Source organism: Anguilla anguilla, chromosome 9 (genome assembly GCF_013347855.1).
Source record: "Anguilla anguilla isolate fAngAng1 chromosome 9, fAngAng1.pri, whole genome shotgun sequence".
Taxonomy (NCBI): Eukaryota; Metazoa; Chordata; class Actinopteri; order Anguilliformes; family Anguillidae; genus Anguilla; species Anguilla anguilla.
In genome coordinates, this window is record NC_049209.1 from 26,945,319 (window position 1) to 26,970,914 (window position 25,596).

At 48.2% G+C, this 25,596-nt stretch overlaps 1 protein-coding gene across 3 annotated transcripts in view; it reads right to left on the reverse strand.

Annotated features, from left to right (window-relative positions):
* git1 (G protein-coupled receptor kinase interacting ArfGAP 1) overlaps positions 1 to 20,719 on the reverse strand; it is a 31,175-nt gene extending 10,456 nt beyond the window's left edge. The window contains exons 1-15 of one of the 3 annotated variants that reach the window (XM_035433369.1): positions 19,849 to 20,719; positions 15,108 to 15,241; positions 14,607 to 14,719; positions 13,950 to 14,055; positions 13,649 to 13,735; positions 12,855 to 12,985; positions 11,795 to 11,889; positions 11,642 to 11,684; positions 10,735 to 10,761; positions 10,081 to 10,129; positions 9,673 to 9,745; positions 7,972 to 8,069; positions 5,829 to 5,940; positions 5,106 to 5,233; positions 519 to 671 (exon numbers count right to left, since the gene is read on the reverse strand). In XM_035433369.1, the coding sequence (XP_035289260.1) occupies positions 519 to 671; positions 5,106 to 5,233; positions 5,829 to 5,940; positions 7,972 to 8,069; positions 9,673 to 9,745; positions 10,081 to 10,129; positions 10,735 to 10,761; positions 11,642 to 11,684; positions 11,795 to 11,889; positions 12,855 to 12,985; positions 13,649 to 13,735; positions 13,950 to 14,055; positions 14,607 to 14,719; positions 15,108 to 15,241; positions 19,849 to 19,900 (1,401 nt within the window). In that variant the 5' untranslated portion in view covers positions 19,901 to 20,719. The remainder of the gene's footprint in view (positions 1 to 518; positions 672 to 5,105; positions 5,234 to 5,828; positions 5,941 to 7,971; positions 8,070 to 9,672; positions 9,746 to 10,080; positions 10,130 to 10,734; positions 10,762 to 11,641; positions 11,685 to 11,794; positions 11,890 to 12,854; positions 12,986 to 13,648; positions 13,736 to 13,949; positions 14,056 to 14,606; positions 14,720 to 15,107; positions 15,242 to 19,848) is intronic. The other 2 variants (XM_035433371.1, XM_035433370.1) reach the window with 2 other exon arrangements.
* Positions 20,720 to 25,596: the final 4,877 nt, after the last annotated feature.

A 25,596-nucleotide genomic window follows, 5' to 3' on the forward strand; every position in this document is an offset into this window, starting at 1 on the left:
CCCTCCCTCCCTCCCCCTCTCCCCCTCCCTCCCTCCCCCTCTCCCCCCCTCTCCCCCTCCCTCCCCCTCTCCCCCTCTCCCTCCCCCTCTCTCCTCCTCTCTCCCTCTCTCCTCCTCCCTCCCCCTCTCCCCCTCTCCCCTCCCTCCCCCTCTCTCCCCCTCTCTCCTCCTCCCTCCCCCTCCCCCCCCTCCCTCCCCCCCTCCCCCTCCCTCTCCCCCTCTCTCCCTCTCTCCCTCCCTCTCCCCCTCTCTCCCTCCCTCTCCCCCCCTCCCCCTCCCCCTCTCCCCCTCCCTCCCCTTCCCCCTCTCTCCTCCCCCCTCCCTCTCTCCTCCTCCCTCTCCCTCTCCCCCTCTCTCCTCCTCCCTCCCCCCCTCTCTCCTCCTCCCTCCCCCTCCCTCCCCCTCCCTCTCTCTCTCCCTCTCTCCCTCCCTCTCCCCCTCCCTCCCCCTCCCTCCCTCTCTCCCCCTCTCTCTCCTCCTCCCCCTCTCCCTCTCTCCTCCTCCCTCCCCCTCTCTACCTCTTTCTGCAGGCGTCTCAGCTCCTCGCTCAGGTTGCTGTTGACCTTCATCAGCTGCTGCACTTTGGCCTCGGAGGCGGCCAGCGCCTTCTTCACCTCCAGGTACTCCTGCAGGGTGATGGGTCCGTCCGACAGGTCGGAGGAGTCCATGCTCTGGGAGGGATTATCACCGCCACCGAGACGCGCAGAATGAACACATTAATCACCACCACACGCGTCACTGACACGCATCACTGCCATACAGAATTAAAGGGGAATTGCACTTTATAACACTGCTTCTCATGACTGATATTGTCCTTCTAATGAATGTGTCGCCCTTCATTTTTCGATTAGTTATTGCATTATGTTAATATTTTACGCTGTTTTGTTGTTTTCCTTTACAAATGCAGGAAGTAGACCCAGGCAGTTTAGTGTCGAACTCAACGATGCATATCATTGCGCGACTTCTGATGTGGGCGTACCTGCAGACAATAACATTAGGTTAGTCGTAGAAATAGTGTTGCATGACTACTAGCCAGCGAAACTGAAAATGTCTGAGGACAAAGGAGATTTTGTTTTTGATCATGGGATTGTTGTGCGGCTGTTATGTTGGGGTGTCTGATTACATCCAGCCATGTCTTGTACAAAGTTGCATCGCGTGGAAAACTATGAAAATGTGCTTTCAAGGCCAGGTTAACAGGGCCTTATAACAACCGGGTACAATGCACCTCATTGTTACACCAATATCGCATCAAACAAAAGCTAGCAGACGTTAGTTTGTTCGATTTCAACACTAAGTTAACAGAATGTTTTGCTTTGCTTCTTCTCGATTTGCCGTAAAACAAAATCGAAGAAGAAGAAAAAACCGGAAACCATACTACTATGTGGACTTACACTAAAAAAATAGGTCTTTGTTTCTAACGCTAGACATTTAAAATGAAATAACTAATCGAAAAATGAAGGGCGACACATTCATTAGAAGGACAATATCAGCCATGAGAAGCAGAAGTGTTATAAAGTGCAATTCCCCTTTAACACACACATCACTGATCATCATTACTACACGTATCATGAGCATGTATAGTTACCACACGCATTATTAACCCAAGCATCATTAGTCATCATTACCACAGGCAGCATTAACACCTGCATAGCTAATCATCGTTACCACGTGTATCATTAGCACACACATCATTACCATCGTTAACCCCACACATCATTACATTGTTAACCCCGCACATCATTAACCATCCTTACCGCACACCTCAACACACATATCATTAATCATCATCCAACTAATCTACAGGGGGGACAATATAAGCTTGCCAGATGCCCAGTTCTGGACCAGAATAACTGGTTTTCACATTATTTCTACAGGTCTGGTTTGTGGCCCCGAACAGACAATATAAATGCCTGGTTTGAACAACTGATTGAAATTTGACCGCAAGTTACCGAAACCGGTTCTAACAGGCGCTATCTAGCTAGACGGCAACGTTGCCTGGCAAGCTAGCCAACGAGCCAGCCAAGTACTACTGGTTCACATTAGCAAGTCACAAATCACACGCAAATTTCACAATTAGTCAAATGAAAAGCAATGCTACAGCACAGTCAAATGACCTCGCCAATTCACTTGTGTAACAGCGGAGATGATTCATGTTTCAGCCCCTGAAGTGCTGACTGCTTCACGCGGAAGGGCTGAGAGGGGCGATCGATACGACAGAGCAGAGGAAGCACAAATCAGGGCGAGGCGTGAAGCCATGAAGAGCCCCAGCCAATCAGATTAAGCTGCAGATATCTGCCCCCACCAATCAGATCGCAGCAAGCCTATGCCGTAAATTAAGTAAACATGCAGACGCTCAGTCAGGAGATGAGCATCTGTAAACAGAGACCACCGCATGCACGGTTAACACAAGCATGGTTAATTACTCCTCCCACACGCAACGTTAATCACCGTCACCAAACGCACGGCCATTAAACCGAGTCAGTCCTGGAGAAGGCCCCAACTCAACAGAACAACAGGACCCTTCATTCACTCAAGCAGGCGCAAGTATCAGGGGCGACAGGAATACTCAGCATTTTTACGCATTACACATTTATACAGCTGAATATTTCCAGAGAAAATTCAAGTGTACGGTAGCAGTGTTCCCCAGGAAACTGAGCCATCAACAATCCACACTGCACTTCCAGCTCCATGTTGTCACCACAGTGTTTCACTCAGAATTCCAACCAACAGACTTTGGGAGTCCGGACAGCGAACTGAAATTCCACTGTGAACAAAACAGCAGCTTCGTTGACTGCATCCATGACGCATGACATGATGCTCACAATGCTCCTGGAACAGCTTGTGGAATCACTAATGCCACAGTAATGCCTGATGCAGGAACTGTGGCTGAGGCTAAGGCTAAGGCTAACGTTTTTGCATTCTACACTTCACTGCGACGCTTTCATTGTTGCATCCGTTCATCAAGCATTCAAATCTAACTCTTACTTTCCTTCCTTAAGAAAAGTTCCTTTGAAAAACCAACACGGGATTCATGAAGCATGCGCAGACCTTCAGTTCTGTGCGTATCCCAAGAGTATCAGATAATGAATACCAACGCTTCATAAATTCAATGCACGTGCCAGTTCATGTCATTAGCATAAAGAAACACCCTAGCAAACCCATAAAAGCTTGCCGCATAGAGGGTCGTGTGCAAAATCAGCCAATCATCGCTCTCTGCAAACATATCTTTGCAGTCCTAAAAGATGCGCTCTCTCCCAAAGGTACGATTGGCCAAGTAATCAAAAGCAGCAAATATGGCACTGTAACGTGTTGGCTTTGACTGCATGCCTGTGGGTTTTTGTGAACAGCCATCAATTATTATCACCAGCAACCTTTATCAATGAAATAAATTAATTACGTATGTTCCCAACAAGGTTATTATTGCACAGGAAAACCCGTTTCCGTAAACTGAAATAAGAATAAAAATTTGTTTTTGAAAAAACAAAAACTAAACCGAAACTGGCAAACCCGCTCTTAGAACAAACTGAAACTAAACTGAAAATGAAATCAACACTGAAAACGAAAAGAAAAACTAGTAAAAAATTATTCAGATAGTTTAGTTAATGTATTTAAAATCAATAGCCTATTTAGGCCTATAATTGCACTGATAAACACTCGGTTGTTAATACGAACACGTTAATAGTTCTAACTAAAATTGACTTTGCATAAATAATATGATAAATGGTAAATGGACTGCATTTATATAGCGCTTTTATCCAAAGCACTTTACAATTGATGCCTCTCATTCGCCAGAGCAGTTAGGGGTTAGGTGTCTTGCTCAAGGACACTTCGACACGCCCAGGGCGGGGTTTGAACCAGCAACCCTCCGACTGCCAGACAATCGGTCTTACCTCCTGAGCTGTCGCCCCCTATTTAAAGCATTCTAAATAGAAAGCTCTTCTGTATATATGCTCTTCACACGTTTCCATACACACACAGATTTTGATCGCACCAAAGAACAAATTCAGACACACACACACACACACACACACACACGAAGAAGATGAACGTAGAAATGTTTGTGGAGCAGTTCTTGCGCACAGTTTCAGACGGTTTTGTGACTGAGGCCCGGAGTGTTCTCTGAGCAGCCCTGCGTGCGGTGTTCTCTGAGCAGCCCTGCGTGTGGTGTTCTCTGAGCAGCCCTGCGTGCGGTGTTCTCTGAGCAGCCCTGCGTGCGGTGTTCTCTGAGCAGCCCTGCGTGCGGTGTTCTCTGAGCAGCCCTGCGTGTGGTGTTCTCTGAGCAGCCCTGCGTGCGGTGTTCTCTGAGCAGCCCTGCGTGCGGTGTGTCTGAGCAGCCCTGCGTGCGGTGTTCTCTGAGCAGCCCTGCGTGCGGTGTTCTCTGAGCAGCCCTGCGTGCGGTGTGTCTGAGCAGCCCTGCGTGCGGTGTTCTCTGAGCAGCCCTGCGTGCGGTGTTCTCTGAGCAGCCCTGCGTGCGGTGTTCTCTGAGCAGCCCTGCGTGCGGTGTTCTCTGAGCAGCCCTGCGTGCGGTGTTCTCTGAGCAGCCCTGCGTGCGGTGTTCTCTGAGCAGCCCTGCGTGCGGTGTTCTCTGAGCAGCCCTGCGTGCGGTGTGTCTGAGCAGCCCTGCGTGCGGTTTGTCTGAGCAGCCCTGCGTGCGGTGTGTCTGAGCAGCCCTGCGTGCGGTGTGTCTGAGCAGCCCTGCGTGCGGTGTGTCTGAGACCGGCTCCTCCGGGGCACGGACTGGAATGCTGTTTGCTGTGGACACGCTCTCGGCACCCTTACCCAGAATAGCGGTGATGTCATTCAGAGGATATGCAGCAGCCGCGCTGCCGCTGCACGGCATGCTGGGACAGGCTGAGAGGAACACCATGGGTAACTGCACTCTGTGTGTATACGCATATCCTGTGCGTGCGCGTGCGTGTGTGTGTGTGTGTGTGTGTGAGTGTGTGCGCGCTTAAAGGGTTTCATCATATGTTCTGCTCCCTCTGCAGCTGCTCTGTTTAGATTTCAGTGGCTTCCTGTGTATACATACGCATACGCTAGACTTCCTGGCTTGAGTGTGTGTGTGTGTGTGTGTGTATCTGCGCACGTGTGTGAGCACCTCTTACCTTGGCTCTGTTGTTACGCTGAGTGTTGTTGTTCTGTGTGGTCAGCTCGCCGTCAGACTCCTCGTCCGAAGCTACGCTGTCGTAGTCGTGCTGGTCGTCATCGTTGCTCAGGCCCAGCTGCAGGGGGTCTACAGCGGGCAGGGAGGGGCATGGCACGTTACCACGGCAACGCTGCTAACGCCTCATGCCATGGACATGTTTCAGCGATCAGGCGCTCCTCGTTGGTGACGGCTGTCCAGGCTACGCTTCCATTACCTTTCATCTGATTCGGTCATCAGCGCTTTCCCCTCTGCAGGGCTCCAGTCCGTCTGTCCGTCTGTCTGTCTGTCTGTCCGTTAACCCGTGTGCTTAGCGTGTTTTTTCATGCACACCCCCCCACTGCTGTCTCACGTCCTCTCCTCCCCCCCCCGTTGACCTCCTTCTGGTCCTCCCTCCTCCTTCTCCCTCAGAAACAGTCAGACTGCCTCGCATGTGCCTCCTGTCTCTCCTCCATCCCTTTAAAAGCTCTCTACACTTACCTCCCCCCCGCCTCCTTTTCCCTCTGCTACCCTTCCCCTCTCTCACTCCTCCCCTACCCTCCACACACGCCGTCTCTCCCCCCACTCCCTCTGTCTCTCACCCCCCTAACCCTAACCCCCCCTACCCCTTGCCCTTTCACCCTCCCAGTCTCCCTCCAGCACCCCCAGCCCCTCTCCTCCCCTCTGCGCCCCTCTCCCCTCTCACCGGTGGGGCTGGTGAGGCCCTTGCCGTGCTGCCTCCTCTTGGCGTCGCTCAGGATGTCGATTATGAGGGTGGCGAACTCCCGAGCGTTAAAGCGAGCCAGCTTCTGCCGGCCCTGAGAGAGAGGAGGGAGAGAGAGGAGGGAGAGACGCTCACTCATGAGGTCTTACAGGAGCTCCCGGGGGAGAGAACGGACCACAGCAGGAGCTGATCCGCTCGCTCACTCAGTCTACTCTCTCTCTCTGCTCAGTCTACTCTCTCTCTCTGCTCAGTCTACTCTCTCTCTCTCTGCTCAGTCTACTCTCTCTCTCTCTGCTCAGTCTACTCTCTCTCTCTCTGCTCAGTCCCCTCTCTCTCTCTCTGCTCAGTCTACTCTCTCTCTCTGCTCAGTCTACTCTCTCTCTCTGCTCAGTCTACTCTCTCTCTCTCTGCTCAGCCCTCTCTCTCTCTCTCTGCTCAAACCCATCTCTCTCTCTCTGCTCAGTCCACACTCTCTCTCTCTCTCTCTCTCTCTGCTCAGTCCACTCTCTCTCTCTCTGCTGGCAGTGCACAGTGGAAAAACCACTGTCACAGCAGCTGCGATTTATAATAACAGAGTTCCCCAGTCTGAGGCTCCACACACGCTCAGACATGAGAAAGCAAACACATACACACAGACACACACACACACACACAGATATATAGACTGTTATGTCAACTGCCTTCAGCTCCTTCTCTCACTCACAAAAAAGTATCCTATAAACAAACTGTCAGGGCCAGAATGTTGCTCCAGTTAATCAACTGCAGCTCAGAAAAATAGCTTATGCTGGGATTCTGACCAATCACAAACAAGGACGGCAGAAGGGACACACTTGAAGGATGTTGTTTGAAATGAGCAAGAGGTCAAGCTGAAGGGAGAGAGTATGAGGTTTTGGAAAGACGTCTGTAAGGGTGCAGAAAGGCAGTTCACCATATTTCCTGCCAGAAGTCCTCTTACTCCCTCTCTCTGCTTCAGAAATGCTTCCACCAAAATGAGTGAAAAGCTAACTACTAACTTCCTCTTTTGAATCGGTCCTCACTGCGTCTCTGACCTTACTTTTCCTAAGGTCTCATTCCCTCATAACCTCATGACTTTGGTTATGACCTCATCAGTGTTCCTCTGACCTCATCACTGTGCGCGGGTCCTCATCCCCTGAGCATACCTTTCGCTGTGGAGACCAGGGACATAACCCCTGCGATGTTTTGAGGCCAATTTCATCCCCAGCACTTACATTTTATTTTCTGTTAAAAGTCTTCAGAAAATAACTTGCGCTACAAAGCTGCAGCAGAAGCGGTGCTAGGACCGAACAAAAAAAAAAAGAAGAAAAGAAAAGAGTGTGAAGTGGAGCGTGCGCAGTCCGCTCGCACAGCTGAGGTGAGGGCAAACCGTCGAGCCCTTCATTAGAAGTGGGACGCGCAGGGAATTTTCACCTAACTGTAAGGTGAGGAAGCTGCATTTATGAAAAACATTAGAGAAAAACATTTTAATTTAAACATTTTGTATTTGTTCCGGCGCCACAGCCTTCCCAGGTAACATTAGCTAGCCAGCTTTTGTAAGCCATCGAGCAGAAATTAGTACTCACATGGAAAATATATAATGTCAGGCACAATGTTCACGCGTTGTCCACACTGATACTTCATAAGGGAACACTACAACGTGCTAGCCAGCTGGCTGCAAACATTCAATGATTTGATGGCAAGATGGACAGGCAGTGTAGCTAACTAGTTTGGCAAGTTAGTCGAATCTCTACAGACTCCTCTCTTTGATTAATGATATAGACTGACTATTTAACTGGATTGTATTTACTCCTCACCCAGAATGCAGCATTTTATAGATGCTGACATGTTATACATCAATACATAACCTCCAAATTTATCCCCTCTGACCTCACCACAGTGCCATGCGTCAGCTGTTTGAGCGCTCGCGCTGGGTTACCTGGTTGCGCTCGCGCTGGGTTACCTGGTTGCACTCGTGCTGGGTTACCTGGTTGCGCTCGCGCTGGGTTACCTGGTTGCGCTCGCGCTGGGTTACCTGGTTGCGCTCGCGCTGGGTTACCTGGCTGCGCTCGCGCTGGGTTACCTGGTTGCGCTCGCGCTGGGTTACCAGGTTGCGCTCGCGCTGGGTTACCTGGTTGCGCGTGGCAGAGTACTCGGGGTTGACAGGCAGGAAGGGGACAGCGCTGCGCTCCGTAACCAAGGTGCTGTGATTCTGAGTGGTCAGCCACACTGCAGGGACAGAGGAGGAAGGGACAATCAGCCAAGGAGAATTAACACAGGACAGCAGGGCTGTGATGTCATTTCACTAACTGCGAAAAAATACAGGACAAGATCTACCAATCGCAGAACATGCTGGTAACAACCAATAACAGTGACAGTGATTGGTGGATACTTTCTGGCTACTTCCATGCCAATACCCACAGAAAACCAGGGAGTATAGCTGTATGGCCAGGTTCCACCAGCTACAGATATTAATTTCCTTTTTCGGTCTCTGAATTTAATGGTGCTTCACTGGTAGGACAATCATGGTACAGGGCTGTAAGTGTGCCAATATGGTCGCATTTGCAATATTTTAAAAAATGTAGTGCGAATATAAAAAAACTCCTTGTGTGCGACAAGTAGTTTGGTTCAACTGACTTTTATCATTATAAGAGCTAAATCTGCAGGACTAGAATTTACATGCAATTTATCTTCTCAGATGCGCAATTTCCTGCATTACGGGAGATGTATTACATATACACACCACACCATATTTTCTATATTTATATGCACCCGCAACAACCATTCGTGCTGTCTTGTTTTGGTTTGTGCGTGCTTTTTGAAAATTAAATAATTCATCACCAAAAAAATAAAAAATAAATAATTGACAACCAAAAAAATAAGAAAATACATAATTGATTGCCAAAAAATGTAAAAATAAAAATAAGTGAACCTCAACCCCTCTGTTTTCACAGAGATCACACAGGCTGGAGAGCCTGTTCTGTGGGCGAGAGCAGGAATTCCACCCCAGCATGCTGCAGGGTGAGGGCAGGGCCTGCAGGGGGCTCCAGCCTATTGGCCAGCTCCTTCATGCAGACGCTGAAGAGCGCTGGACTCGCCCCGCCCCCTCGGCTGAACAATTCCCTTCTTTCATTTCCAATTTTTACACCGCATTTGTTTCCTGAACACATTGATTATATGACACCGGACATTTTGCAATCGGCACCACTATGAGGAAGTCTGAGAAACAGCCCTGCGTGCCAAACAGAATCAAATGCCTTTTTAAAATCTATACGGCTAGCAAATATTATTCTTTTATTTGTTCGGTGGACATGTTTGTTCATCAGGGTGCAAATATGGTTAAATGCATGGGAATTTGGAATAAAACTCTGATCAAACTCCTACATTGTGTTGGATAAGGATAAGGATAAGGTCAGTATTTGGGCACAGTACCCTGCAGAAAACCTTCCCCAGATAACAGTTCACACTGATGCCTCGGTAGTCACTGAGGCTGAATCAGTCTATTGTATTGTAGTCTATGTATACTGGTATACTGAAATATCCAGCTCTAAACTCTGGATTTAAGAGCTGCAGCAGAGCACACTTCAGCTTGGGGAAGCTGTGCTTTAGCGTCTCAGTCTCTCTTTCTCTTGGCCTCCCTTCTTCTCTCCAGCTCTGTCTCTTCCCCACTCCCTCACTCGGTGTTGTTAACCCTGTCGGAGTCCTCCTTCGAACGGAAGGAGTCCGAATAAACCTGAGGGAGCTGGACCTGGAAGAGCGTGCAGACGGAGACGCATACGCAGCGCCAGAGAGGAGGAGGAGGAGGAGGAGGAGGGGGGGGGGAAACGCTCACCCGCATCGTTCTCTCTGCGGTCCACCTCGTCATACACGTCCATGGCCAGGTCCTCAAACAGACGGTTGTTCAGCTGCCGCACACGACCCCGCCCCGCGTACGCAGCCGAGCAGCAAACCCACAGAGGAAACGCAAAGACCAGCCAAAGACAAGCGCAAGGATCCATTAGCGTGCGCAGCAGGGACTCAATGCAGGTCCCCATAGACAAACCCCACAGATTCATCAGACATGCCTGGACCACGACTATGCATGCTCCCCCCCTAAAATATCCTGTGACATCACAGTCACCTGATTGGCTAACTGAAGTACAGCAGGAACTGCACTGAGAGACCCTAGCGCTACAGGGATACCATAGCCTGTTGCCAGGCCTGATGGACATGGTTCAAATTTTTTTTTAAAGATGCTCACCGCTTGGAGTTTCTTCTTGGCTGCCTTGGCCAGTTCTGACAGGTCAAGGCTGAAAAGACATCGAAAGGAGAGAGAGAAAAAAGAGGGACATGGAGAGATATGGAGGAGGAGAGAAAAGAAGGCCAGTGAACACAACTGTCTATCCGTGAAGGATGGGGAGGAGAGATGTTTGTTGAGGGGTGACGAGTGGACACTATCACGCTAGCACAGAACAGCACATCTCTCCCCCCCACCCCCGTAACTCCTCCCTCCACCCATCCCTTTAACCCCGCCCCCTACCCCACCCCTCACGCTTCTGATTCGTCACACAAAGCGACCTACGGACCCTGTGCGAGAGGCTAACAGTGAAAAACATGAGCACAGAGAGTGGGAAGCCTACACAGGCAGCAGGACCGCCTTCCCCACACAGCTACGCCTCAACTCAACACACAGGCCAGTACGCCGCTGCTTTTACAATCAATCAATGCATTCGGTCAATTTCAGAGCTCCGCCCCTTTCCCCCCCAATACTGATGACAGGATGGAGGAAGGATGGGGGTGAGCGAAGGATAGGGGAGGAGGGTACGATGAGGAAGCAAAAATGGAGGGAGCACATGAAAGATGAGAGAGGAAGGTGTGGTGGGGGGAGAATAGAAAGAGAGAGAAAGAGAGATACCTCTGTGTTGGGCACTTAGGACGAGCTCTGCCTCCACAAGCGCAGCGAGGTGGAGGAAACAAAAAAAACGAGTGAGCGAGAGGGAGAGAAAGAGAGACAAAGACAGAGCAAGAGATAGAGAGACAAAGACAGAGAGAGAGATGAGACAAGGGCAGAGACATGAAAGACAAATACAGCAAGACAGAGAGAGAGAGAGAGACAAAGAAAGAAAAAGACAGCAAGCTAGAGTGAGGGACAGATCCCATATTAATTTCTATTTGGAGACATCATGTCCCCTACCTACCCCCCCTCGCCCCCGCCCCCACCCCCCAACATACAGTGAGACGCACAGAGCATTCACACTGTGCAGGCAGCACAGCGCCTGGGTGCAGATTTCAACATGTCCCACTTCCTAAAATAAATACTAATGTGTGAGACAGAGCCACCTACTGGCCAGCAGAAGAACTGAAGATCAACAGACAGAACGTACTGCTGCATCTTTAGCAGAACAGTGCACCTTCCGGTTTACGAACCTGGACACAGACATTTAGTGGAACAGTGCACCTGCTGGTTTACAGACCTGGACACTGACATTTAGTGGAACAGTGCACCTGCTGGTTTACAGACCTGGACACTGACATTTAGTGGAACAGTGCACCTGCTGGTTTACAGACCTGGACACTGACTTTCCTTTTTTTTCTTGTTTTCCCCTTTCCTTTCATGAAGTTACGGCAGGTTTTTTAAAAATTCTAAAGAATTAGAATAGGAAGACGTGTTATTCTACAACATTAATGTGTTCACACTATGGGTGACCTATGAAATTAGAAAACAGAAACAAAGTCAACCCTCCCCCACACTCCCTTGTCACTTTGAGTCATTCTAGTCACACACACACACACACACACACACCTGAAAACCCCAGCCCTACCTGTCAGCCATCTGGGGGATGATGTAATGGCCGTTCTTGTGATCTGCAGGACAGTAGCATACGGTGAATACACTTGACGGACCAGGATCTCAGCGCAGAACAATGTGAACCGCAGCTGGTTGCCGCGGGAGACGGGGGCGGAGGGAAGCTCACCTGGGCGTCGGCCGCACAGGTAGAAGGCTAGCCTGTCCGTCAGCTCGTACTGACACTCCACCAGGCGCTCGGCTAGCTCCACCTGCCCTGCTTGTCTGAGACACAGGAAGAACAGCGTCACCCACACAGAGAAACACAGACACAGCAACCCACACAGCCAAACACAGAGTTTTACACAGCACAGAGATCTGCACAGAGATCCACAGAGCCAAACAGAGTTTTACACAGCACAGAGATCTGCACAGAGATCCACACAGCACAGAATCAAACACAGAGCTTTACACAGCACAGAAATCTGCAGAGATCCACACAGCACAGAATCAAACTCAGAGCTTTACACAGCACAGAAATCTGCACAGAGATCCACACAGCACAGAATCAAACTCAGAGCTTTACACAGCACAGAGATCTGCACAGAGATCCACACAGCACAGAATCAAACTCAGAGCTTTACACAGCACAGAGATCTGCACAGAGATCCACACAGCACAGAATCAAACTCAGAGCTTTACACAGCACAGAAATCTGCACAGAGATCCACACAGCACAGAATCAAACTCAGAGCTTTACACAGCACAGAGATCTGCACAGAGATCCACACAGCACAGAATCAAACTCAGAGCTTTACACAGCACAGGGATCTGCACAGAGATCCACACAGTATTAAGATTCAATCACAGCAGCCTATTATGACACCTGCCATCAAAGTGCCTACGTCACTATGACTGCTGCATGTGCTTTAGCGTCAGCTGAGCCTTACCTGCTTCTCCCACACTGTAACTCACTGTAACTCACTGTTACCTTTATTCAGTGTTCAAAAACAACTAGCTACCAAGCACAAACTAGCAAGCTAGCCATCACAATATTTGGCTGACTGTGCTACAAATGTCAGGCCGGTTAACTTCGGAGACGCTGTCTGGACCAAGACGAGGTGCCAGCAGCCAGCTGTCGCCGTGGATGGCGCTATGTCAGTGACGCTGTACTTAAATGGTGCGTTTAGTAGAATGAGAGCCAGAAGGATAAAGATTAAGACGGGGGGGGGGGGGGGGGGGGGGGGTACCTGGCGTAGTCCATGGGCGTGCGCCCGTTGATGTCGGGGGCTCCAGGATCCGCCCCGTACACGACCAGCAGCTCCGCCTGCAGGACCTGCCCCGCCTTCGCCGCCACGTGCAAGGGGGTGGTCCCTTTCTCCTGTGGGCGGGGCCAGAGAAGGGAAAGGGGGCGGGGTCAACGCAAACTGCCCGGGTGACGGCATCGATTGTGCTGCAGGTGTTTTGGGAGAAAGCGCCTGGCCCGGCTGTAACGCCCCCTCACACCCCCCCCCTCCTCTGTGCAGTTGCTCAGTTTAGCGCTCTAATTACACACTAAGTGACAGCCAGAGGATGCTGTTCAGGGCCCGGGCCACAGCCAGGGTGAGTCAGAGGAGCCCAGAGAAAGAGGGGGCGAGAGACAGAGAGAAGGAATGAGAGAACGGGAGGGAGAGACAGAGAGATAGAGATATATATAGAAATACGGAAAGATGGAGATAGACAGTGAGAAACAGAGAGCTAGATACAGAGAAAGATAGTGAGGTAGATAGATGTATAGATAGATACATACATACAGAAATATAGAGAGAGACAAACAGATAGACATAATACAGAGAAACCGAGACACAGAGATATAGAGATGGAGAGACAAAGAGAGAGAGAGAGAGAGAGAGAGAGAGAGATAGAGACAGAGATAGATAGATAGACAGAGACAGAGACCAAGAGACAGTTAGAAATAGAGAGATAGACAGGCAGAGACAGAAACAGAGAAAGAGAGAGAGAGAGAGAGAGAATGCAGCGTCGATTGTGTTGGGCAGCCTCTCACCGGATGGAAGAAGTTGGCCTGGGCCCCCAGTGAGAGCAGCCGCAGACAGGTCTCCAGGCTGCCGGTTCGAACGCTCGAGTGCAGTTGCTGAGAAAGACACGGACCATCGGTCAGAGGACTCCGCCAGTATTACCGCGCACAAGCACCTAGCCGCGCATTAGCGATGACGTCATCGCTTCGCTTTTAACAGCCAGCCCAGAGGAGAGCGCTAAACCAGGGCACCCTGGGAAGGCTCTCGCTGCACAGCTGCCTCTGACCCCGCCCTGACCTTTCTGCCATTTGACCGTCCGTGAACTCTGACCTTGCTGAGGTCCTTGGTGGTGACGCCGTCATCGTCGCGGCACGGAAGCTTGTGTACAAACGCCAGCATCTGATACTTCGCCCGTATGAATTCTGACTTGGTGGGGCTGCAGGAAAGAAGAGAGGGAGGGAAAGAGAGAGAGAGAGAGAGAAAAAAGTTAAAGTAGCTCAAAAGCTCAATGCCTAAGAAAGATGGTCTGAGTTACTTTATGGTACATGATTTTCACTAATAACAATCTGCGAGCTAAAAATAAAATAAAATGTGATAAATCAGAATTTTTAATGTTTAAATTGGAAATGCTGATTTTCAGATTCTAAATATCTCTACTGGGGCATCTAGAATTTGGCTTTATTGCTGAGCAATCTCTCCTCTGGTTTTAAAGAGTACATAAACTCTTCATGTTTATGCATAACCAAGTCCTCTGCTTCCGACAGACTTTTCAGGTCTGAAAATTCTGAATTTCCTGATTTCTCAGGGGTACAGAAAAATCACATCTCTGACACATTTAAAATAACAGTAGGTTTACCATTAAATTCTACAAAGGTGTAAGCAGCGACTGCAGTGTAAAGCAGCCAGCATTATCTGCAGCAGTGTGGCGTGCTGTGTTTGGGACTGTGTTTGGGACAGCGTTTGGGACCCGTCTGAGTGCGCTCTTACTGGACTTTGTCCTGTGGGTTGGGTTTTCTCCGTCCGCTCTGCACCTGAGCCGGGTCCAGGAGGGAGTGCTCCCAGATGGAGTTCGCCCCGTTGCTGGCCAGGGTCTGCACCATCTGAGACAGCACAGCACAGCCCTGAGCCATCGCACGTTCTGACACCTCACCCCCACCTGATCAGTCTGATGCTGATCCAGGTCCCGCCCCCACCAGGTCCTTCTGACCCAGATTGCTACTCCAGCCCCCTATGACACCTTGCCCCCCTGAGGCCCACCCCACCCCCACCTCCACAGCACCAGGGCAGTGGAGCACCCTCACCCCTCCACTGCTTCCCCAGTGTAACAGTACTCTGGGCCCCGCCCCACCCATCCCTGGCCCCTCCCCTCCTCTCCTCTCCCGAGCCCCTCTGAGCCGCACCCCAGGCCTGTGGAGTACCCCTCACTGGTGTAACGGCAGTTTGGGCCCCGCCCCTCCCCAGCCTGGCCCTGCCCCTCCCCGGTCTTACCTGCAGCAGTGCGGGGGGCCAGCCGCTGTGGCGCAGGTGCTTCACCACGGAGATGTGCCGGCCCAAACTGCGATGCACAGAGCAGCACTCATCACAGATCAGCACTCCCCTGTTAATGCTGCTCCACCCTGGGTCTGATCAGGCATGGGGGGGGGAAGAAAGAGAGGGAGGGTGGGGGAGAGAGAGGTGAAGAGCCAGGGAGAGAGGGGAAGTGAATTTCAAATGCAAAAATAAGGGGGTGCCACATATCAGTGGATATACAGTCACCATAGTGCTATCAAGTATTAAACAACCTACCCAGTCCCCCCTTTTCAACAGCAAGCACATGATGCAAGGTACACAGACGTGTGAGAGAATGTGAGAGAAAGCGAGCGATACATTTCACAGACTCATCATAAGCACTTCCCAACGAACACCTTCATCACTGGAGCAGAGGTGCACTCAGTGAAACGGTACAGCCATACCAAAACCCACTTGGCTCTCTGGAGAGACACAGGCAACTGGGGAGAAACATTCTCAAAGCAGAGACCAGGAGATGAACCCAGCAGACACAGGCAGGGAACACACAGAGCTGACCTTACTCCCACCGACCCAAACTCTATCCTGCCACAGACATTTAACCAAAAAGAAAAAAAACAACCAAGTATCACAGTACAGGTAATCAGTAAGTGGAACTGCAGCCTCTGCTGTTATGAGAGCGACAGGATCGATGACATCATCCTTGCAAACAGAGGGGCTTCAACACAACCCCTCCCCCTTCCTCCCTCCTCTGGCCCCAGGAGACAGCGACTCCCCGTGACAGGTAGAGGTTGCCAGGGGTAACCAGGCCCAGGGTGAAGGGCTCTCTCAGGTAGAGAGGACCCCTGACAGCGGCCCTCAGCGACAGAACGGTGCCTCCGGCTGCCAGCACTGAAACTAAAGCCCAATTCACGCCCGGAATAATCCGGCTGCCGGCTCTCCCTCCCGCAGGGCAAACGAGGCTCTGGGCACGCTCAGTGCGGCTTCCTGTGGGGAACGGCAAATGAAAGCTGGACTCCCATTGGACACCGGCACAGCGCAGTCAGTTTGCATGCACAGCCCACAAACGCACGCTTGTGCGTGCACACGCATCGCACGCACAGCACTGACGCTGACATTTTCGTATGTATACAAAACATGACATTCGGTCAGTGAACACACAGATGATGTTTGTGTATACTGAGACCGCAGAGACAACACCCTAATGACGCCAGCAGAGTCCAGAAACGTTTCGTAACAACAGCGTCCAGGAACCAAGTGGGAATGAGTAAACTTCTCAGAACCACAAGTGAATTAATCAGAACCATAACTATAACTATATGTTTCTTACATGCTTGCTTTCCCACGACCAAACTGAATAGCCTGCAGGCACAGTGACGTGACATGGCCACTTTGGTGACAGGACAGGCTGCACGTTTTTGGCTGGAAAAGCAGTACGGGATAGACACGGTTAAGTTTTAGAATGAGGGCAAAATAATAGCATCCAGCTAAAAAAAGACCTCTTCGTTTCTAAACACAGGAAGCAGGAAGCCTGTCAATGCTAAGGCCATCGCAGCATCAGCTGTGCTCAGTTAACATCTGCGTGTACGAAGGAGCCGGGGGGTGGGGGGGTGGGCCGGGGGAGCCCTGCGCAGCCGAGGCAGCTGGCGCAGCGGGAGGGCGTCGAGCGCGATGAGCCGAGGAAGAGGCCGGCCCTTTAATTAGCCGGATCCGGTTCCTTTCATTCCGCAGCACGGAGTCGGGAATGGCGATTATTCACGTGTCACAGGAGCCGCTTCGTCCCCCGCCATGCGCCTCTGCTCAGTTCCAATTTGTGTGTGACTAATGCGATGTCACACGCTTGCGCAGACACACACACACACACGGGAAGTGTGATCCAGCAGCCCTCTCCATACAAATGGTGGCCTTGCACGCTCTACGCACCGCACTCAAACACCAAGAACACAGGCAGCTCCTGACCCCTAAGAGTCCATTTTAAGGCCCCACCTGCAGATTCCTGCCATCTTCCCAAAACAAACTCCATGTACCAGCTGGGCCGGCTGGGAATAGACCATAAACAGCCCAGGCCATACAGATTCCGGGGGATTTTAAAAGGTGTCTCTCAGTCGGCCGCTGATCAGGCACCTCGGACAGATGCAGCACGCACTTTCTGTGTTGGCACATAACAAGAAGTATTGAACCAGCGGGGGCTGCTGGGAGATGAAGTCCTGAAGGAGTCTGAACGTCCCCCGGCGGAGCCTCGCTCCGGACTTCACCTCCCATCAGGTGCAGTGCAGCGAGCGAAATGGAAACGAGAAACACCCCCGAGGCTCTCCAGGACCCAACTTGTCCGCCCGTAAGAACGCGTTCAGCGACGGCGCTGCCTGCCATTAACGGGGAGCGAGGAGCTCCTGGCGGCGGCCGCTGCCGGAGTCGAGAGAAGCGGCCCTGGTGGGGAAATGGCGCACACAGCGGGCTAGCGTGTCAGAGAGAGGGGGTGGCACTCTCACAGGAGGTCGGGGAGAAAGGGAACAGCCTAGAGAACGCACAGGGAACGGGCAAGGAGGAACGGAGATTGCGTGTAGCAGTCAAGGTCGGCGGGGTGGGGCAGAAGATAGCGGGCCTGAAAGTTGGGGAGCGGCACTGAAACAAATGACACCAAGAGCACAGTGGTGTGGGGTCTTTAGCCGTTCTTTTTGCTGCAGTTTTGGCTTCCATCTGTGAACCTGACATTGCCAGAAAGACCTTTGCATAGAAGATAATGAGCACACGGGGAAAAACAAAAAAAATATGAATATATTGTCTAACACATTGTCTTTGCATCCTGTCCCTTTGTCTGGTACATCAGTTGTTTTAACTCTACTGGTCAATTCTTGGCCAAGAATATAAATGGTATGCGTATACAGAGCCTTAGTTCAACATCAGGACTAAAGAGTCAATTTGCACTGAAATTGATCCTCTTTGGCTCTTAGCTGCTCTGATAAATGTGGGACCAACAGTTACTTGGTCATGGGCAGAATCCTCATAAACCTGAGCCCACTGGTTCTCAAACTCTGTCCTGGAAACCCCTGTGGTTTTGTTACAGCCAATCTCTTGCTCAATTAAGGCAGTTGAGCACAAGTCGTTTCATTTTTCCTAAAACTTGTTACAACAATGCAATTTTTGGTTCACTGTAATTTCATTTGGCTTTGAATTTTACATTAGTCTATCTAATGGTTAATTCTCGTGACCATGTGTCAATACTTTCACCAATTGGGAGCCTACGGATTCACCAGTTTTTATTCACCTTAGTCTTTAGACCAGTTACAAATGTTCAACCACTTTTTATGCAATTATTGGCAATACAGAACAATAAACACAATGTACATATGGGACTTCTATTCTTCATTGCATGCATAGCTATTTCTGACAATGTGGCTTACGAAGGTAATCTCTCAAAACACGAAAAGCATATTAGGCTTGTTAAAACTGAACAGTTTGTTAAATTCTGGGATTACAATTGTGGTTGAAAAAAAAACCAGCATAAACAGGGGTTCATAGGACCGAGTTTGAGAACCACTGCCTTAGCCATTCAGACAGACAGAACGTTTCAGTCTCTTCGAAATGATCCCCGTCCCATTCTGGCGGAGGATTCCGAAGTAAAGAAGCAGCACTGTAAAGGGTTCTAACCAAATCACCCTGTGGTCGCGAGTCCAAAACAGTGCCTTGACACTGTTCTTGATGCGCCAATAGTGTTCACACGCAATTTTTATAACATATTTTCCGAATTTGTTTGAAGTTAACAAAGTCCGCTGTTTCGCCTGTGTCCTTAGAGCACAGGAGTCAAGTTCAACCCCGCAATAGAAGCACAACACAGCCCAAACTCTGATTTTACTTTGTTACTAGTTACAACGAACTAGATGAAAGACGGGTAGCAAGCCAGCTAACAAATCTTTTCAATCTGAACGCCAAAGAGAAAACACACACTAACTAGCTATAAGCGACAATGATATTTCAGCTCGAGTCAAGAATGTGTCCATGCAGCGCTAGCTAGGCAATATGCGTTTTCGCTCACTCATTCTGTAGGTCTATACTGTACTGTGCCAGCTATGCGAATTGTTCACCAACAGAGCTAAACGTTAGCAAGGCTGTAGCTAATTCTGCTGTAGTAGTCAACGTTAGCTATTCTATAGAGTGTAGTGCTGCCTAGCTACGTTTCTGGAAGATCAAGCTTGCTACCAAGCCAACTATCGGTAGCTCCTTGACTAGACTAACGACGTTAAGATTGCTAACGTACCTAGATCTGCACGGAAATTAAACAAATGGGCATCTGGTTGGCCAAACATCTATCAATAAATGAGCAGCTTACTCCAAGCTCATAAGCGACATTACTCCAAATGGAATCACATTCAAGTAACTAATCGACTGGTTAGCTAGTGCTAACAAACGAATGACGAAAACTTACACGCGAGTGAACTGAAACCGACTGAAATACATTGTGAAATATGAAATGGATAACGTTCGTGTAGCGCTAACCCGTGATTGCCCATTGCAGAGAAAGTAAATACAAGTAACGATAAAACTCAAGACACATTTAGGCCGAATCTCTGCCAGGGCGTCTCGGCCATTTTCCTGCTTCCCAGATGCGGTACAGTGACCTCACGCGTCGGACTCTCCAAACACATCCAGTCCGCCAATCCACCCAATCTCGTCCCAAACAACGCCTTATTTCGTAGCAGACCGTGTTAGTTAGCTAGCTTCTTACCTGGTGCACTACAGTCAGCGCACACCTCGCTTCTCTGTACTTTCCTGGACATTTTGGAATTCCCCGATTTCCTGGATCGCAAGTATCCCGAGCTACGTTTGAATGTTCAAATTCGTCTTTCCAGATTTCGCGACGTATGCGGTTCCCTGAAGCCGCTCCGAATCCCCGGAAGCCGGCGATGTGTTCCAGTTCTCCGGCTGTCACCCCCTTCTCTCTTCTGCCCGTCCAAAGCTGCAGCAAAATTTCCAGTCCTCGTCGATAAACTATAGCGAAAACGGAACCATTGGTTGAGATAATATTGCATTTATTGTTATTTAAGGGTCAGCTTATTTTTAAAGGAGGTAAGAAAAATCCCATTTCCAGGATTTCTTTATGTCGATGTGCAGCTAGCTAGATAGCAGGTAGCTAGCTAGCTCTACCTAGCAATTTGAAATTGTCATGGACGCGGTGCCCTACAGTTCCCCCTCTCCTTCCTCCCTCGCGGTATCTTGCTCTTGGTCGATGTACAATCCTATGGCAGGGGGTTGGAGCAGCACAGATATTACCCGATTATTCCAGGAACTCAATACACCCCGTTCTTTTCCAATTAGTTGCTTCTGTCTCCGGAACACAATAGATACTTGCGATTATAGTTTATCTCAGTGGTTTACTCATAATAGTATTCCGCTGCTGAACCCTGTACGAATTGTACTAAGAAAATCAGTAGTACGAAATCAATGTGACTGATGTCAACTAGATTAAAGTTTGATTGATCATTAAATTGGCGGATAAGTGAACTACGTCGAAGGTGACTAATGCTGTTCTGATTTTTTTCCTTCCACCACAGGCGAAACTGGTGATAAACGGAAAAGCGGCATGTGCTCATTGGCCAACTAGTGCTTCTCACACAAAACCCCTTTAGTTACGAAAATATGTCCTGGATCTTAAATTAGCAAGTGAAATCTGGTTTTTCTGGGAGCTGCCAAAATGAGTATTTTTCATTAGCCTACGTGTAATTACTTGAAGTATACTAAAGCGTACCGTTTTACATGGGTATTCTGAAAACATATGAAAATAAAAAAGGTAGTGTTGTATTGCAAAGAAGGTGAATTGTAAAATGTAAGCATTTTTATTACATTATATTATAGATTGATAATTTTAGAAGCTGCAGCTCTTCCTGATAATTTTGATGAGACAAGTGGACAAGTGGACCCAGACTGAGTGAATGGCAGAGGACACCAGGTAGAGACAAGGATGGACAAAATTCCAACAGGGAGAGTAAAATAGCAGACACACAATCCTATGGAGTAGCAGCATTCCAGTGAGTAACTTGTTTTTAATGCATCACAGAACACACCCCCCTGTCCTGTGCTGGTGTAGATTCCTAGCCATAGGCAACACAGCCAATTGGTAAAAACATACAGCAACCAAAGCCTTGCTCTGTCTGCTGGAAGTGCAGGTGGTTTTAAAATAAAACATGGAAATATATTTAAGCTAGCGATGAATCACAGACTAATAGAACAGCTTGCCGATGATTTTGATGCTACCGCTGGGTGTTGCAGTACGTGCAGGCACACGTTCCTGCAGTATTGGAATGAGACTGTCCGCTTTTGGCACCAGTCTCCGCGTGGGAGAGAAACCAGCAAGGACTGTTTCAGGTTTAAAACATACTTTTATTATCCAGCTCATCTTCTAGAACCACAAGCTGATAAAAGCCTGCAATTCAAACCAGAGCTCTTATCAGGTAATCTGGGTGGAATCCTGGTGATCAGGAGTCACTCTCTTCGGTTCACAGCTATCCCACACAGTTATTAGCTCCTAGGTGCTATGCGCCTTCACTGCTAGTTTTGAGTGATGAGTTCATCACCAGCCCTTGTGAGTGTTGCAGGAGGAATCATGGGGCTTTGTCAAACATGATCATGACGACGACTATGTGCCGCCAAGGTCTAGGCCTGCAGTGGGTAAGTACTCCCAGAGGAAAAATCTTTTGCTCAGGATAGTCTTTTCTTTAACTCTTGAGAAAGTAGTAAGATCTCAATTGTACATCTTTTTGGGATCGCTTCAATCTGAATTGTTGCTCCTAAAACCCCCTTAGGAGAGAAGATGAGATAATGAGAGAATTAATTTGAGACTTCAGTAAGACGAATGGATATTGAATTGAGATGCGGTTGTTTCTCATGAGGTCACTATGAGAAAACTGAGACATATTTGAGAAGAATCATGAGATCTTAGGTGTCATAGCTGAGTTTTCTTTGAGCTCTTTCTCTGATCTCATGGTCCCATGTTCAGGAGACCTAAATTAGTCTTATTTAAGATCATTTAGAGATCTCTTGTTTTGATCAGAGTAAGACATAAATGAGATTATATATGGTTGTTTCTCCTGAGTTGAATTTGAGAAGTAGGAGAAAAAGCCTTTGGTCTCACCTTAGTATTAAAAATAGCTAATTTGTGTCTAGGAGAAATGAAAGAAACAACTATGAGATCTCTTCTTGGATTTTGCTTTCCTATGGGCTGTGAGACATGGAGGAGCAGTGCAAGTTTGAGTGTGAGCGAATTGTAGTGAAATTCAGTGCAAGAACAGGACAAGAATGAAGGAAAAAGTGAAGTAACAGTTAAAGAAGAGAGAGGCAACCTCAAAATAAAGCGGAGAAACATCCATGGGGAAAATAGAAGCAAAACGCATTTTCATTTGAAATGGCCGCATCTTTAGATGGAGCAGAGCCTATGGGGCAATGAAAAGAGGGCGGTGTCCTGAGGGAGGGAGAGAGAGAGAGAGAGAGAAAAAGGAGGCAGGAGACAGAAGGAGAGCCAAAGGGGGCAGCAGGTTTTTAACAGGCTGTTATTAAACAAATACAAAAACACTGTCCTGTTTACTCGGGCCCGTCTAGCACCTCTTGCTTACACTGCTTACTTTGACATTCCCTCTCAGAAGAAACAATCAACAGAAGACTCACCCTCTCACTCACATATTCAGTCTGAGAACAGATCTTCTCTAATCTCTAGATCTTCATGTTTCTCATATATTGTTCCTCTGGATTGGGATGAGCCATGCACCATCATCACATTCTGTTATTTTCCAACAGGAAAAATAACTGAACAATATCTTTGGAAACTCTCTTCTGTTCACACCTCAGCAAATGACTTCAGTTTATCACATTTACAGGCCTTATGGTCTATATATAAATCCATTATTTTGTCCAAAAACATTGTGTCCCTTGGCTCGTTTAATGAGCCTTGATAAACTGGTTTAATTTTCCCTTAATAGCATTAGTAGCTATTCATTTGAAAGTAATTTACATGACATGCAGTGTTAATTGTGTTAATTGACATTCATTTGATTTAATTCAAATAAAATATGGAATTCTGGGTTTGTTTTATTACAGTTCGTGACAGCTGTACAATTGTGCATATGGTGAAGTCCCCATGTGATTAATGGATCCAGTCATTTTAAATGGTTTCTGACTTTGGTTTTATAGTGTCAGTCATTTTGGAATAATGTCAGTTTAATGCATTGCGCGCACAGTATTTATACTTGATAGTAAGACCTACACATTGACCCTGCCTTGTGGTGTTCGCAGTCAGAAGTGTCAGGGTTGCTGACCACTGCAGAGTTATTTAAAGAATTTATGTTTCTCTGTTCAGAGCTCAGTCTTTTTGTCCAGAAGGTTCTTGGCTACATCTGTCACTGCACATAAACAAACTGACGCATGACATGCATGTGTGAGTACTACAGGCTCGCATAGAGATAGGCTAATGGTGTCTATGAGCGAGCGTGGACCACACACAAAGGCAAATGCGTGCACACGTACGCAAGCACAAATGCATGCGTCCAAGCACACCCTCGCATGGGGACGCATGCAGACACAGACAGTCACATTTATCTGTGAAAGATTGGGGGAGCTTTGCGATAACAGGGACCATTAACCCAGGCACAGTGGAGACAGGCCCGATACTAAAGATGGACAAAAATATCAATAATGCATCTAAAACTCACCAAGTTGCGTGTGTGAGAGAGCGTTAGTATGAGGTATAAATAGCTGTGCTATTGGGAGGGAGGTTCTCTGTAACAGCTGGCGTTTCCTCTTCCCTCTTTTTCTATTCTCTCCCTTATCTATGGTGTCTCCTCCCTTTAATGCCATTGTCCCCCACTTCTCTTTCCATTCTCCTCCTCTCTCAATCCTTTCCTCTCACAAATTCAAGTACATTTTAATTGGCTTAATTAAATTATGTTGACAAAATACATTAATAAAATTAACAAACACACAAATTTAAGTGGTGTAAACAATTTTATGTTGGTATGCGCATACATACATACGGATTATTCTGATTGTTCCACCCTGTGACGGCCTGCTTTACTGGCATTGACACGCCTTTGGCCCTCATGCTGAAAGACGAGAGCAACAGACTCCAAAAGCAAATGCCAGACCTGGAGTCAAATCTAGACCTTTTGCTAGCTTTCTTGTGCATAAACTAATAATGCAGGGACTCACAGCTGGCAAAGAAACAGCTGAGCAGCCAATTGTCCAATTAATTTTGGTCCCATGAAATTGGGGGAGGGTGCTGCTATGTATGAACAGGGCTGCGATTCCTACATGGTTTACCCAGTATGGATGTAAATACGCTTAAATTAAAGTGAATAGTCGGTGAATAGTGCAGGAGCACAGAGCCAAAACAGTAAAAAATTGTGTATAAATACTTATGGACGGCACTGTATACATCTCTCTTTTTCTTTCACTAACACACACACACACTTTCTCCTGTCATTATTCACTTTCGTTTACAAATCTCACTCTCCCAGTAAAATGTTGCCATTTTTTTCTCTCGGTCAATCTGCCTTAACTGGTCGTTCATCCTTCCTTCTCCCTACCCTCTCCTCCATAATACCCTGTGCCTGTTGCATCTCCCCTGTCCTCCCCTCTGTTCTTACCTCCCCATTCACTGTCTTCCTTCAGCCTCAGCTTTCACCTCCAGTACGCTTTATCCTCCACTTTCCATCCTCTATCACCTGTCTCTCTGCCAGCAATCCTCCAGTGCTCTCTTTCTACACCTTTGGTATAGAGGTGGGAACTTCTTTTTTTGGAGACTTTCAGGTTTGTTGAGACCGTGGTGCAAATGAGTTGTTAGGCTATGCAGGCTCGACACAGTTTTGAAATCAGCCTCTAAATTCTGCGGATTTTTGGTTACCTTAATTGGACTGCGAAAAACATTAAAAATGTTAAAAGAAAAAGGTATGTCCTATTTGTCAACTACAGTCATTCATCTGTCTGAATTCTGATTGTTTCAACTGAAATATGCATATATATATACTGCAGGGTTTTATTTACATAAACAAAATACTTGAGAAAATATGGGCAATTGTAAGCCCATTCAAAATTTGACTCAATATTATGTCAGTAATACAGTAATTTTATAACAGTCCACCAAAGTAATTAGTATACTAGCACACCCTAATGCATCACAAACATGTCTAACTGAAGTAAACAGTTGCCATTATCCCAAGGAAGGTGACATCAATGAAAAGCCCACCAGGGGGCGCTGCTTTTTAGTGAAACATCTCACATTAGGGAAGAAACATCCAGATTACAGAATCTTTATGCCCATTGGTCTAAACCAGATGTGGGCAACCCTGGTCCTGGATTGCCAGTAATGATTCAAATTTTTGTTCCATCTAAGCTTGACCTCATGAGTTTGATGGATTATTAAGAGTTTGAGGCTAAAATATTCAGTCTGAATGGTGAAATGCTGAGTATCTCCAGCACATGGTCATCT